This window comes from Actinia tenebrosa, unplaced genomic scaffold (assembly GCF_029948245.1).
Source record: "Actinia tenebrosa isolate PJP-AT-01 unplaced genomic scaffold, QUT_ActTen_1.0 PGA_scaffold14__42_contigs__length_11649687, whole genome shotgun sequence".
In the NCBI taxonomy this organism is placed as follows: Eukaryota; Metazoa; Cnidaria; class Anthozoa; order Actiniaria; family Actiniidae; genus Actinia; species Actinia tenebrosa.
The window spans coordinates 4,431,271-4,446,829 of NW_028292574.1; the positions used below are offsets into that span (position 1 = coordinate 4,431,271).

At 35.3% G+C, this 15,559-nt stretch overlaps 2 protein-coding genes across 2 annotated transcripts; one reads left to right on the forward strand and one right to left on the reverse strand.

Moving 5' to 3' along the window:
• Positions 1-551: 551 nt before the first annotated feature.
• Positions 552-7,941, forward strand: LOC116305786 (uncharacterized). Its single transcript, XM_031715758.2, has 4 exons — positions 552-732; positions 3,076-3,263; positions 3,657-4,121; positions 5,540-7,941. The coding sequence occupies exons 2-4, from the start codon at positions 3,092-3,094 to the stop codon at positions 6,505-6,507; spliced, it is 1,605 nt and encodes a 534-aa protein (XP_031571618.2). The 5' UTR covers positions 552-732; positions 3,076-3,091; the 3' UTR covers positions 6,508-7,941.
• A 6,241-nt stretch (positions 7,942-14,182) lies between these two features.
• LOC116305796 (QRFP-like peptide receptor) lies at positions 14,183-15,190 on the reverse strand. Its single transcript, XM_031715770.2, has one exon. It carries the CDS (start codon positions 15,162-15,164, stop codon positions 14,262-14,264), a length of 903 nt encoding a protein of 300 aa, XP_031571630.1. The 5' UTR covers positions 15,165-15,190; the 3' UTR covers positions 14,183-14,261.
• Positions 15,191-15,559: the final 369 nt, after the last annotated feature.

Sequence of the window (15,559 nt, forward strand, 5' to 3'; positions counted from 1 at the left end):
AAAATTTACAAGTGTGTCATTGAACCTTTTCCGCGTCTTATTTGCATAATAATAAATCCAGCGATACGTGGAAGGGGCATTCCAAAAAATACAACTGAAAGGAGGACGTAGAGCTTAGTTTATACTAAAAATCTTACAGCAACGAACAGTTTTCCCTTCTCCATAGGTTTTCGGTAGTCTATAGATGAGTCTCCACGATAAGATGGAAAAGAAATACAAAACATTACTTCAGTTACTTGGCATTACATTTTCAACCCTTTCCACACGCTCCTCTCCCCCAATAAATCCTGTTTTCACTTTTCCCCAGAAATTCTAAAAAAAGCTAAAGAGGAAGAAAGAAAAAGAAAGATTGTTGCCATTTTTAAATCAATCCTTCCCCGCATCTTCAATACCCCAATAATTCCTGTAATCGTAATTGCTCTAGAAATATTCTATTCATTAAAACTGACCAATTCCGCGAGACTTTGAAGCCCTATAACGTATGAATAAATTTTTCACTTGATCTTGGCGTATCTAGGCAACTTTGTGTGACCTCTACGACTGGTACCAGCTTTAGTACATGGAATCAAAATTCTATCATTTCATCCGCGTGATTCCATCTTCGATTTATTCAAAATTCCTTGAAAGATTTCTTTTCTTTATATTTCTTTTGAAACTAAAAAGAAAAGCTATAATGATCTAACACTGCGGAGTATTCAAGCCATATTTTATTGAATGAAAGGATTTAAATAGGTGAGTCAAGCATAAACGTTATGGTCTCGTTCTTCGCATTGAAAGCAGCTTTAAGTCGGCGTTATATAGTCTAAAATTGTTAGTGGAAATGATTTGACGCCTTCAAATAATTCTTATAAGTTATATCGATTTTGAGCGACCAATATGGGGTTATATTGGTGGGTAGTTGGGAAAAAACCATATAACCCGTATTGCCGTACCTTGTCAAGGAAGGCCAATACGGTATATGTTTATATTTTCTTCCAACGTCAATGTAAACCCGTATTAGTCGCTCAAAATCTCAAAATCAAATTTTTAGGAGGATCGCGATATAAGTTTTAAAAATAAGCTTATACTTTAGGTGCAAGATGCAAAGTATATCTATTAAAACATGTATTCATGTATGAGTTTAGGTTTCATTTCGCCTCATTACCTTTCGTTGAAAGTTAGTTTTCTAAGTCTCTTTGTTTCATAATGGTTTTTCATTGTTTTCTTTACTTATAAGGTTTTTCCATTTCATTGATCATTGAAATTTCCAGTATAAATTCACTAGAACTAAGTCAGTCGAAGCCAAGTTTGCACCAGTTTGTTTTGTAAGAATTTTTCTCGTTCTGTTCGCCGGTTCTTGAGTTCTTGATTTACTTTAGTTATTCTCTATATTTAACTTATATGTTTATTTGTTGTAGAAACCGTATTTAAGGTATTAGGATACGAAAAATGACGATTTGCTCGAAAACTTTTTTTTTTGAAATTTCGTAACTTTAAATTTTTGTAATTCATATGTTTGTGAAACTTCTTGCAATTTTTGATTGGAAAAGCCAAAATTTTGAGACAAATCAAAATCGTGACTTTATCAAGACCGGAAAAGTCCCGTCGCTTGCAATAACGTCGAGTCCAAATGCTCCTTTTTTGTCCTTGTAAAAAGACCCCGCATTGCTATCGTCCAGAACAACAGATAATTTGACAAGTGATGACAAAATGGAAGGCTCCAGGTGTTTTGACCAACACCATCGTGGCTCCCTGCAGCTTCCGGCTCAAAACAAAGAAATGCATTTTTCTCGAATCTTTTTTGCCGCTAAAACCTCAACTTCAAAAACTTAAAAGGCCCTTGGATTTTATTCGATTTTTCTTAAATTTGGAGAGTTTATAAAGTAACTCATGATCCAAAAAAGTTTGCGCGCATCGGTCGTAAACGTATCCTAATGTATTAAGGTATTAAAACTCCTGGTCACAACCCAATGTGTAATAATAGCTATAAGTTTACGGTTCCGCATACGATATACATTTGATCGACTTTTGATCGTGATTTTAGTTAAAACAAGAAGACGTTATATTAACTGGAGCCTAGCTTGTTAAGTTAGCAATAGCTTTGTTTTTTTTGGTATTCAGCTTAGTTTGATATGGAACAACATGAAATGATACCGCTTAGTTTATCACTATATATAATTTTAAAAGCTTCGTACTCCCCCTATCCTGCGTGCAGCCAGACTTTTCTCTCGTATAGGACTTAGCAGTCAGTTAGTGGTCGGCTGAGCACAGGCTATACTTCCCCCGCTTTTAGTAATTGAAACTGAACTATCCAAAGATAAATTTCATAATGTCTCTCTGCCGGAATAACTGTGGTTGTGAAAAAAGTTGTCGACTGCTTGGTGCCATGATAATTGCTTTTTCAAAAAAAGCCAATATATAATCTTTAAAAGAGATGGAGCGAGACCGTTAGACAGAGCAACATTACAACTATGCTAAAAACTTGCAGCATTTAACTTTATTACCGGAAAAACCAACTCATGATCAATTTATAACTTCAAGAGACGATATGTATGGAAACAAAAGATTGGAACTATTAAACAAGCGCTCCTCAGTTTCAAAAAAGTATCGTTTTTACGTACTATTTTCCTCGACGACTAAAATGAAACAATGCCTTCCTACCTAAATTGTATTCTGAATTCAATTCAATTCATTCATGCATGATAACGATGCTTCATTAACTATTAACTCAAATGGAAAAATAGTAGTGCCCAACTGATAACATGCATGGTCATAGTTATAGAATTCATAAATAAATAATAGAAAAAATAATTCAATAAATATTCATAGTTTAAGAATCGATTCCACTGCGCATGCGACTTTATCCCGAAGTTCTCACCTTCTTTTGTTCTTAATTAAACAAAAGAAGGTGAGAAATTTGGGATAAAATCGCATGCGCAGTGGAATCGATTCTTAAACTATGAAAAGGCTTATTTACTCAGTTCTTTTTAAAGCAATGCCCATTTTGATAAAAAGCAGGTGAGCCAGCGACCTTTTTACTCATGACCACTGATTGTTTTTTAGCTTTGTTCTTGAATCCAATATTTCTGTTTTCAGACTATTCTTTCCTACTATGAACCAAACACTTGGCATAGCACTTAATGCGAAAGGCCTAACAAGACTTCCATCCAAAGGACCCTCAACGATCCACCAAAGGGGTCTCTTGTGTTTCTGGATAGCGTCCCTGGTCCTTTATGTGTTAAGACTCTTTAATAGGCATTTCCGACTTTCCAGCAGATTCCTTGGTAAGTTAAATTGAATTGAACTTTGTGAATGATATTTCATTAGACTTCAGCGTCAAAATATTTACGCGGAATACTAACGCTAAAGTTAAGAATTTATAATTTCAACAATACAAAAACTTGAAGTTGAAATTCTACGACCCTAGCTTCTCAACAACACATGTATATTCTATACAAGGAAGAGGCTAAGGGAAACTTCATGGAAAAGCTTTTATATAATGTCAATCATAGATAAATCAATGAATCCTAACTTCAATAATGTTCAAGTCAGGATATCAGGGATGTTAGAACGAAGATTCGTAAAGCATTCTGGTAGTGGTATTAGCAAAATGACGTCATAATCAAACAGCTCAGCTTTGCGAAATTGTTATTGATACTTTCTTTATGCAATTTTAGACAGTACCGAAATTACAAAGATAGCGGCACTATTAGAAAATGGCGAACTTTCACCAAGTGGGAAAGAAAAATATAACGACGAAGATACAAAACCAGAGAAGCCGCCAAAACCCATTCAAAACCTAACGAATGAAACTTCATTTGATGAATTTTTGAAAAATGTCGTGGTTTTGGGCGCCATTATGCTTTATTTCTACATCTGCGACTACGCACATTACTTTCCAGCGGCACCTCGCGTCTATTCACGTGACGTCTTTATTTTCTTGAGCCTCGTTTTGGTGTTGGTCAGCGCCTTTTTTACTACAACTCGTGACTGCTCTGCAAAACTCCTGAATCGGGAACAGACTGAGGAATGGAAAGGAATTATGCAAGTTTTGTTTGTGTGGTACCATTATTTCAAAGCTGTAGAGACTTACAATGCTATTCGTGTGTTTATTGCTGCTTATGTCTGGATGACAGGGTTTGGTAAGTTAATAATAATAATTTTAAATATACAGTCAATGTCATTAACGTTGTCCACCGAAAAAAGACATTTAGATTTTACACATTTAGACATTTACACCTTTAGACATTTAGACTAAAAGAAATATCACGTGTTTTATTATGTATTCTTTGCCTCCTGTGCGTCAACCTGAACTTTAAATGTAAAATTCAACTCGTCATCGAAAATCCAGAATGCCCTGACCATTTAGTGAGGATTTAAGACCTTAGAACCTTCGAGAAAACACGTCATCTTTCTTTTAGTCTAAATGTGTAAATGTCTAAGTGTGTAAATGTGTAAATGTGTAAATGTGTAAATGTGTAAATGTGTAAATGTGTAAATGTGTAAATGTGTAAATGTGTAAATGTGTAAATGTGTAAATGTGTAAATGTGTAAATGTGTAAATGTGTAAATGTGTAAATGTGTAAATGTGTAAATGTGTAAATGTCTTTTTTCGGTGGACAACGTTAATGACATTGACTGTATATATTTTGTTCGTTTGCTTAGCTACTTCATTCGTTACTCGAAAATTTCTCGCTTTCTGATTGGTCAACGCCTGTCAACGGGCGCGCATACGCAGTGCACTATTCAATTTTTTGGTTACGAATCAATTAGAAATGTTCAAAATGCTCATGTTTTTTTATATTAATTTAATTTGCTATATTTAGTTTTTACGTCGTGTTAATTTCGGAGTCTCAGAGCTAACGTATATTCTGTATATGCAGCAAGGTGTTCGGTAATATGTTTTTTCAATCATGAAGAAAAATAATTTTCATTTTAATTTTTTGCAAAATTTCAGCATGAAATTACTAGTTATGAATATTGAAACGAGAATTAATGGATAAAAGCTGCAATTTCGCCGTTAAAAAAATTCGTGATCCGCACGATCCACTTCACTGAAGTCCAGTCCATTCCAGCCATGCTCGGTTCCAAATTTTCCAAAATAAAAAATCGTTCAAAAATCCGAATCTAGAAGCATAAATCAAATTTTGGATGTTGGATATGTTTTTGCTATACATTAAGATTATCCATACCCTTTAAAAAGCTAAAAATTTGACAATTTTTTTTATCGTATTCAGGATCCAGTCAATAGACGTCCTCTCCAACTTTCATCAAATCACAAAAATCTCAAAAGTAAAATGTCAAGAATAATTGAAATACAAATAGTAAAGAGGTAAAAATTGCGAATTGTGAGCAGTTTTCCTGCCTGTAATTCTGTATGTTTCGGTATTTTTACAGACCAATTTCGCGATAATCAAACCTTCTACTGAAATGTCAATATATGAGTTTATAAATTTTCCAGTTCATATAGTTAATGCTTCATAACTGAGCTTCGACCTCCTAGCCTGTGAACTAGCGAGGAACGATCCAAAATAAAAACACTTTTCTCGTTTAATTTCAGGTAATTTTTCCTTCTTCTGGATACGCAAAGATTTTACAGTCTACCGTATACTGAAAATGCTGTTCCGACTAAACTTCCTGGTTCTGGTCACGTGTCTGGTTACAGCCAATGAGTACATGCTCTACTACATCTGCGCAATGCACACCTTTTGGTTCTTGTCAGTATATGCTTTAATGAGACCGTTGTACAAAAAGAACACTGAACCGAAAGTCATGGCCATTAAGTTTGCATTGTATGCTGGGATAGTTTTTGCGATTTTTGAATTCCCTACTGTTGGGAAACTCGTTTTTAAACCCTTTCGTTTTATTCTAAACTATAAGAACTCTCTTCACGAGTGGATGTTTAGGGCAGGTCTAGATCATTATGCAACGCTACTAGGAATGATATGTGCTTACTTCCATCCAAATGTCGAGAATTTTTTTACTAATTTAGAGAGCGAAAAAAATATTGATCGAACCAAGGTTTTTACACTGGCTACGAAGATAACTCTTGCATGTGTCTCCGTGATAGCGTTCGTTTTATGGGTGAGTCATATATTCGTTCTTCAAAAGTATGACTACAACCATCTCCATCCATATTTTTCCTTCATACCCTTACTTACCTATATTTTGCTTCGTAATCTGTTCCCATTTTTAAGGGAACGCTTCATGTTTCTTTTCACTTGGCTTGGAAAGATAACCTTAGAAACGTATATCTCTCAGCTTCACATCTACATGCAAGGCAACGCTAAGTATTTGATAGTCTATATCCCTGGTTACCCACTGGTAAATTTCTCCATAGCAACAGCTGTTTATTTATTTATGTCGTATCACTTATTCCACGTGACTGTTAACCTAAGCGCATATTTAATAACGAAGGATTTCAAGGTGATGGGTAGAAAGGCCTTCATTGGTTTTCTTTGGATGGGAGCTTGTTATATCTTAGGGTTGTTTTTTTGTAATCACAAGACGTTTGCCAGCTTTGTGTGAGAATACTTCTCTTTCTCATCGAATGCATACCGCTGGCTTTGATGAACGCAGACTCATTTTCAAATTTAACTATTTCTTGGGCTAACTGATTTTGATTTGTGGTATATTATTTCAGTTGACTTTTGCACATTTTTTATTGTAAAACAAGTCTACACCTGTACGACATCATGTACGAATGAGTCTGCAATCAAGTATCACAGCGGTAATTCAGAATTGAACAAGTAATAAGGCCTGAACGAGTAAAGTAAAGTAATGAACGAGTAAAGAGTAAATCGTACAATTTGCGGTTAACGTCAATCAATGGGATTTTTATACTCATAGTGTTGTTGGAAAAAACAAAAGGGACACGTGCCTATGGTAGTTATACATTAAAAAGTCTTGATTGACGTTCACTAAAAGATATCTATTTTAATTTGTCGCGAAGTTCCGCGCGTGTAACTCGAAGGAATGCAAAGCTTTAATTTAGGAATCCGTTTGTCGTTATTGATAATGGTTCCGATTTAAAACTCGATATCGTTGGTGTGGTAGGGTGTTGTTTTGAGATGGGTTTATCTGAATTGGACGGGTTGATTTTATATATTTTTTAAATAGGTGTTAGTTGCTGTTAAGTCAATGGAGCGCTCTTTTGGACAGCAGCAGTACGGAAAGTGAAACTGCAAATGCTAAATCACTATTATGCATATAATTTATAAGGCATTATGATGTACATAGGAAAGAGAGATGCAATGAAAAGTAAAACACAGGGGGGCTAAACTGTCAGGAAACAAGTATCATTGTAACATTGGGAGCGTCTAGTATCTATTACCTCAACTAGGAGTATCCGTTAACCTGAACTAGGAGTATCTCTTACCTGATTTAGGAGTATCCCACTGACCTTGTTTAGGAGTATCCCTGATTGGCTCATAGCCTTTGATTGACGGCGAAAATAGCACTTTTTTGGTATCGACGTCTGTCTTTTAAAATGCAACGGTTCTCTGACAGAAAAGCTCAATAATTTCCACCTCTTTTAAAACCTTTATAACGCAAATTGTTTCCTGACGAGTTGGTACGAGGAAAAGGGAAATTACAGCTATATATCTTGTACTTTCTGCTACAGGTGAGTAAAAAATGTCGTACAAAATTGATTTTCTTTCAAGCTACGCTTCGATTGACAAAAGCATTAGAGAATCAGTAATCCTTTAGGCTTTATTAACGATTTGTAATACAAAATAGAATGATAATTTTCCCCCCAGAAAATCAGTATACAATATTATACAACCATAATAACCTATTTAGAAAAAATAAGCTTAAGCTTACTTCGATTTTGTAAACTCGAAAATTTACTCCAGCAAGTCACATGGCGGGAAAATCTCCAATACATTAGGATGTAGAGAAGTATATAAAGAAGAAAAATACCCGTAAACAGTTAAAGCAATAAAATTCTTTTAAACTTGATCTAAACTTTTTATGTTGACAGTGGAATGTTGATGAAAACAAATTAAGTTTTCAAAAACGCCGGGCGTCCATTTTCTTGAACTTTTCAAACACCGTCGCCAGTGAAACGACTGCTAGGTAGTGAGAATTTCAAACAAATCAGGATCGTTTTCCTTGCTTTTAGTTCCTTTTACTTTTGAACTATTGAAAAATGGGAGAGTTATGCTACAAAACGTGTTGCAGTACCACAAAATATTGACGGCGTTGGGCTATTGATTTATTATTTTAATCTACCAGTGAATTTTTTCTTCGAAAATAAAATTGCTATCGGGGTCTTCCACTGTATTCATGGCCATAGAGACGCCACAGTTTGCGTTCTAATCTCATCTTTTGTTCAATTGTTGAACGCGTTCAATTATGAACAAGCACCATACGACTTCAATTTTATTTGGTTAAACATCTACTTCACAAAGTGATGATATATTTTTGTAATTAAATTATCGACTTAACTTCAGACATACATGTCTATCATCGAGATAAAATGTCTCCAAAACTCTTCTCAAACTTGCTGTTTGTCGCTTCGTCCATGAAAACTGTAGCAGTTAGAAAACCATCCTTATCAGCCTTGATTCCTTGTACAATTTGTAAATGATATATCCAACTGGAAGGATAAGAATAACAGGGCTTGGTTTGTGATTGAATGGTATGCTTCGATGGGAATATTATATCCCGGGCGTAGAGTGCATCTCAGGGCCCCCTCACAGCCCAAATTACATACATTTACTGTATTTTAATGCGTCATTCTCCGCCCGGGATGTAGTATTTCCCCGTTTGTATCTTGGCTTCACTTTGAAACCCATTTGGAAGCCATTTTTTACGATTCCTACCACTTATAATATGAAAAAATTATGTAGAGTAGATGCAGTATGACTGCGAAAAACTCAAAGCACAAACTAAACTAGTCCTGTAGTCCTTTTCGATCCAATACAACAAGCTGAAAAATTCATCTACACGCCCGGACCTTTTCAGCCAAAAAATAAATTTAAAACAGAGTTTGTATCAGATTTTAGCATTCTTGGTCTGGTTTTGCAGAAGTAGAACACTCTTTTTTTCAATCTGTATATGGTTGGCGCAAAGCTTTGGCCGCCAAAAGTCCAAATGTAGCACCCAGTCCCTTGGGGGAGGGTAAGGTGTGCTTGTGATGGCTTCGGCGGATCGATATTTTTGATGCTCGTAAAACCACTTCTTTTTAACGTCAAAAACAAAACCAAATACACTATTAATACGCATTTGACTTGCTCGTTTAGAATTTGCCCCTTTTTGCCTAAAAATCCAAAGTGGTGGAAAATCCGAATCTGGATTTACTACCTGGATCGGACTTTTATCAAGGGGAGTGTGGGATCGAGACAAAAATTTGCCTTAGTATTTCAACGTAAAATCATAGTGAAAAGTCTAACCTCACTAGAAAAATTACTTTGACGCAGTTATTTTTTGAAGTTAATTCAAAATATGGCTTTTATGAGAAAGAAACGATGAAGTGTAATCAGTGAGAGGATGTAAATTTGTTCCACTTATTTTGTCATTTGTTTTCTTCTTTATCAAGCAAGAAATCAAAAAGGACTTTGAAAACTCCTCACTTGTGGCCTTATACTTCTAACGGTATAACGTGTGGATCAATGTCACGATACAGTTAAAATAGAGATCGTATAGGATTTTAACAGAGAGATATAAAAATTGTTATTTATGCAATACTTAGAGATTTTTTTAGTTGATGTATTTATTTATATTTTAGTTTTGTCTTTTTTTGATAATATTCTTACATTGTATTTTATCTGATATTTATTTTGCGGTTTTTTTTTACTTATTTTTAAATTACATATGAAGTAGATGGGATGGGAGGGAGTTTTATAGTGTATAGATAGGAAGATAGGAAGATAGGTGTCCTCTATTAGTTCACAATTTATTGTAAACTAGAAAATTTCGACACGTAAATAAAGTTATTATTATTATTATTATTATTATCATCATTATCATTATTATTATTATTATTATTATTTTAGCATGTTTGGTTGGTTTTCAGGGGAGAGTAAGACCAGACATGTACAACTCAGACAACCTGATTTTATTATTATCCAACTGTGCAATTTGAATGAAATCTCGAAAATAACGCTGAACAAAAAAAATGAAAAATACAATACGCTCTCAAAAGTAGAGATTTCAAATGCGATAAATTTTAAACCTGTATATTAGTTCTCTTGGTGTTTTTTTCTGATCAATGTTCCTCTTAAAATCGAAATGATTGACTACATCGGGTTCGAGACACTTTAGCATGCACAATATGTTATATAACACTAGATACTTCCAGGTCTGTTGTTTCGTTCATTCCAATAAAATACATATATATAAAACTTAAATCTATCTATGTCAGATTTTCTTTGTAATTTTCCGCATTTGAATTTTTTTTTGACTCATAATTATTCATAAGAAGTGACCGTTACACCATATTTAATATTAACTATGGTTACACGGAAGATCTGTAAATTATTATCTCATGATTTTAGCCACGAATTTAATACAAAAATATTGGGAAAATGCCTTAATTCGAGGATCGTTTTCAAGGCCGAGGGCACAGTTTTTCCCTATCTGGACTGACTCTAGAAAGCGTATGGTAAATAACCCATTAATTTTCTCCTAGTCTACTCTAAAGGATAATTATGTTCTGCAAAATGAATATTTGTAGTGCGCGAACAGCACGAGCTCTCCACGAAAAAGGGTTGTAATAGTAAGCCATGATAAGCGTTAATACCATCATAAATGTAATAAAGAAAAATATTACATTTTGAAGCAGGTTGTTTGATTCTAGCCATACGTTTCGAATACGAGAATCATCGGCAAAGCAATTCTCCTCTGCACCGTAAAACTTCTTCATATTCCAAAACGATTTTTTGGTTTCGTTTCTATGCAGATACTCACACAAATCGCATATCCAGTTCGTCTCTGTCGTGTATCTGTATTTCTTTTTCCACTCAAAGTATTGGTTATACGCAGTCTCATTTTTGTCCAGGTACTTTAGATAGTTTGTCAATGCTAGGGCGTTTGGAAAATCCAGTATATCGATGTACGAACCAGGGATTAAAACATCTTTATTATAGCTTCCAGCAATAACGATTGGAACAACATTTCTATCCAAAGCGTTTTTCCAATATTTTTCTGTTAAATATCCTCGACAATTACTATTCTCAAGCGATAAAAAAAAACTTGTATTTCTCGGTTATTTTATGGCATTCTCGATTACTTCGTGAACAGCTGTCTGATTGTTTAGAGAAGTATTTTTGGCAACGACCAAATACATCAACTTTAATATGCTTGGCGATCGCCTTTACGATGTTCAGTCGAAGAGATACGCAATTGCTAGCAAGCCAAATAACTAGTCGATCTTTTCCTTTAGCAAAGTTTTCATTCGCATATCTTTTTTCAGCTACGGCCCTGGCGTTATCCTCGAGCTTAAAGTATTCGCCATAAAGAGTATGAATGTCGGATTCTTGCATATGAGTAATTGTTAATTCAAACAAATTGTTTAGCTTTTCAAACTGATAGTTTGCCGTATGAGCAGGGCTTTCTTCATTAAACCAAGCCCACATCTGATTCTTGGGTTTCTTCAGGACAAGAGCTTTCATATCCTCAGGAGAGGGCGTCGAATAGCCGTGAAAGATAACGACATGGCTTTTGGAGATATCATCCTTAGAAATAGAAAACTGACAAGACGAAACTTTGCAAGGTCGGTTGCTGAAGTCGGTGAGGTTTTTTTCTCTTCCAATAGTATGTGGCCATGGCAATGGTACGGAACCAAATGGAGTATAAAACAAGATGATTTTCATATCGGGCGATGCTTTGGAACCATTTTCTCGATTGCTTGAAATTTCAACTGTGTTTTGAGAAGGCAAGGAGTTTTTACTTTCTTGTTCCAGTGTTGCGGCTAGAGATTTGATGATGTCTAAAGTCCCAACAACTCGAACTTTCCACGAAAAAGTATCATAATAACAAACCATAACAAGCGATAATAACATTAGGAAAGTGATCGACAAAAATATTTCTCTTTTACGTAGAGTCATTTCGACCCGAGAAAACGTTTGGTCGTAGGTCTCGTAGATGTAAACAAATATAATGAATGCATAAAAGTAGTCATGAGCACATGTAATAATGGTCTTTGAGAGAGAGGTGTGAGGCTGAGTTTGACATACATTAAGAAATTGCAGAACACTCCTTTTTAAACACAGTTCCGTTCAATGACCACGAATAAAAGTTCCAAGTCGTCGGTGTTGCTATGCATAGTAAAACTATAGTTTTACCATATAGAGTGGTTTTCAAAAACCCGTAAAACAAAGTGTAATAACTAAGGTGTAATAAATTGTACACCGAAAACACAAAGGAAAATCAAAAGAAAATGCGTACAATAAAGTGTATTATCAAACTCATTAATAATCCATGAGGAAACACAACAGAAATCACGACCGTGAAGAGTTCTGTAAATCAGATACAGAATCCTGTTCATTTGCATAAACTTTGAGATGGATTTTCTTGGCCAGATTCACTTTTATCTTGAAAATTTTAGCGAAACACAAAAGAACTAACCTAGAAGTTTGATAAGTAATCTATAGTATTCGTGTCCGTGTTGTATCCAATATACAAACTCTCGGCTACGCCTCGAGTTTGTATATCGGATACAACACGGACACGAATACTGTATATATTACTTAAAGTGTAATACGCTAAAGTGTATTTCGCGGGTTTTTGAAAACCACTCTATGATTGGCTTTTAGTAGATATAGAATAGGGGTTCTGCATCAATCAATTGAGGTTCCAGTGAGGTTCCATTGAGGTACCCCCCCCTCTCAGGATCCTTACAGAGGTGACGTCATGGCTATTCTTACTACCTCTGTTTTTAGTTGGCTGGATTGTATTATAGTTCTCGCGGCACGTGTTTGGATATTAATTTATTGATAACAGAATAAAAAACAACATATATGGCCTGTATTCCACAGACTTTGTTTGTACAGTATATGATGAACAATAAAGCATGCTTGAAGACTAATCTCTCAATAAGAAAGAGTCTCTTTGTCTTTGATTAGAATAAATTACAAGTCAAGAACAAAATAGAAAATCGTGAAATTGTTGTTTTGTTCAACAATAAAAAGGACAATATCCAAACAGGTGCTGCGAGAACTATAATACAATCCAGCCAACTAAAAACAGGGGTAGTAAGAATAGCCATGACGTCACCTCTGTAAGGATCCTGAGAGGGGGGGGGGGGGGGGGTACCTCAATGGAACCTCACTGGAACCTTAATTGATTGATGCAGAACCCCTATTCTATATCTACTGCTTTTATTTTACTTTTACTATTAAGAGAGAATTTTTTTCATATTCAAGCAGTGAGCGCCAAAAACTATTTTCTTGAAGAAAGGCTGTTGTACAAGGCTAAAATCTTGTTATTCAGAAAGTTTAACTTGTTTGGAAGTGGAGATGACCGACGAAAGTGGAATCAAAGTGTTAACCCAAAGCAAAAATTTTATTCGAAAATGAGGTTTAGGCCTTCATTTGCTTTTCCCCCAAATATTTTCTGTAAAAAAAGCCCGACAAAGCAACATTCTAACACAAAGGCAACAAAACATCTTTGTACGATTGAAAATACCGCTTTAAGCAGGTATTTCATCATAGTCCATCAGTTTCTAGCTGTTAAAAAAAGGTTTCGAGTGTTAACCCAAAACGAAAATTGGGACCAAAACTCATACGAATGTCTAGTTTTTGGCGCTTTTTGCCATTATTGCTCATTATTGAAAAACATTTCCTCTTAATGTGTCAAGTGAGAGACTCAATACCTTTACCAAGCTTCTTTGATTAAAAAAGTCAATGTGAATGACGTCCGACTGGATACGACTTTTTTAATGTAAAAAGACAAAGCACACCTTACGAACACACACACACAAGTATCAAAAAGACAGGCACAATCTAAATATCTTACTTGTTTACGGATTTACGCACATTTTCATTTAGTTTTCTATGGTAAAACACTACTCAACAGTAAACTTATGAACGCTGTCTTTTATTGTGTGGCAACGACTTTTAAGTTTTTTTGTTTACAGTAACTGAGCTAGCTGATTTTGTAAACTATTTTGATGAATAACTTATTGTTTTTCTTTGCTTGCTTGCTTGCTTGCTTGCTTGCTTGCTTGCTTGCTTGCTTGCTTGCTTGCTTGCTTGCTTGCTTGCTTGCTTGCTTGCTTGCTTCCTTGCTTCCTTGCTTCCTTGCTTCCTTGCTTCCTTGAGTTCTCCAAGGGCGTGCTAACAAGCTCGACAAACAAAGATTTCCTTGAAGGCTTGCCTGAAATTTGTACTTTGAAACGAGTAAATAAGAGGATTGAAACCCGACTGAGAGAAGAAAACTAACCTTGCAACTCTTGACCACAAGTTCCCCGTATCATCCCTAAGACCATTAAAAATAGCATAAGGGAATAAAAATAAAGCAAAAACCCCGGTCACCGTCATGGATATCTTAAAGAGTTTACGTTTTTCACGAGTTTCTTGTTGCAATGCTATGTTCTGTGGTCCCACTTTGTTCTTGAAGTACAAATCATGAAGGATTTGGCCATAACAAAAACTGATGATGAGAAATGGAAGGAGAACAATAATAACAGCAAGAAAGATTCTGTAGCTCTGATATCCAAACACACCGTCTTTCCAGCCATGGAGACACCTGCCTGATTCTTCATCATACCGACCAAAAATATAAAGTGGAAGTGCTAGAATAATCCCTGCAAGCCAAACAGCGAGGCAAGCATACTTTACAGTGTCCTCCCTTAATCTTATTTCACTTCTCATCGGTTTTACAACAGCATGGTACCTCTCGACAGCGAGTACAGTCAGTGTCAAGATCGACACGAAAGTTGTCGTTAATGGTACGTTAGTTGAGACGAATAAAATGCAAAAGATATCAGACCAGGGCCGATGTCCTAATGTCGTAAACTCCGGGATAAACATCAATGTGCAAAAAACCTGAGTTGTAAGATCAGAAATGGCGAGGTTCAGCAATAATAAGTTCGTTGTCGTTCGTAATGTGCGTTTTTTCCAAACAGCTAACACCACCAAACCATTTCCAAACAATCCTACGACCAGTATTATCAAACGAATGAGCACGGAAACTAAGACATTTAGCCGCGGATTGTTTAGCAAAACTTCTTTCATCATTTGACTCACTCGTATTTTATATCTATATTTTCTTTCTCTTGCTTTGAATCATCGTTTCTGTTGAGAAGTTCGAGCATATATTTGGTACCAACAGGGCAGCTGGACGGCTTTAAATTCTTCATGAAGTGACATTGTCAAAAAGTTGTTTTTAATACTTCTGACTCGGCTCTTTCTTCTATTGTATGTTTTTTTTTACTTTAAAATCAATCAAGCTTACAATTTTAAAGTATAATGAATTTTTTTCCCTCTCAGACAAAGTTTAATAACTAAGCGCAGTTATAAGGAAAATATTTGTTTAAAACTGAATATGTAATTCATTATAGCTTTAAGTCAACATGTTTGAGAGCTGCGGTCCTAAGATGCTGCCACAATCAACACACTCCATAATACACTTT

Excerpts from the sequence above, each read along its gene's own strand:
- LOC116305796 (XM_031715770.2), bottom strand. The coding sequence starts at position 15,164 with ATGATGAAAGAAGTTTTGCTAAACAATCCGCGGCTAAATGTCTTAGTT.
- LOC116305786 (XM_031715758.2), top strand. The coding sequence starts at position 3,092 with ATGAACCAAACACTTGGCATAGCACTTAATGCGAAAGGCCTAACAAGA. Across the intron at positions 3,264-3,656 it reads ACTTTCCAGCAGATTCCTTG|ACAGTACCGAAATTACAAAG; the intron begins GTAAGTTAAATT and ends ATGCAATTTTAG. Across the intron at positions 4,122-5,539 it reads TGTCTGGATGACAGGGTTTG|GTAATTTTTCCTTCTTCTGG; the intron begins GTAAGTTAATAA and ends GTTTAATTTCAG.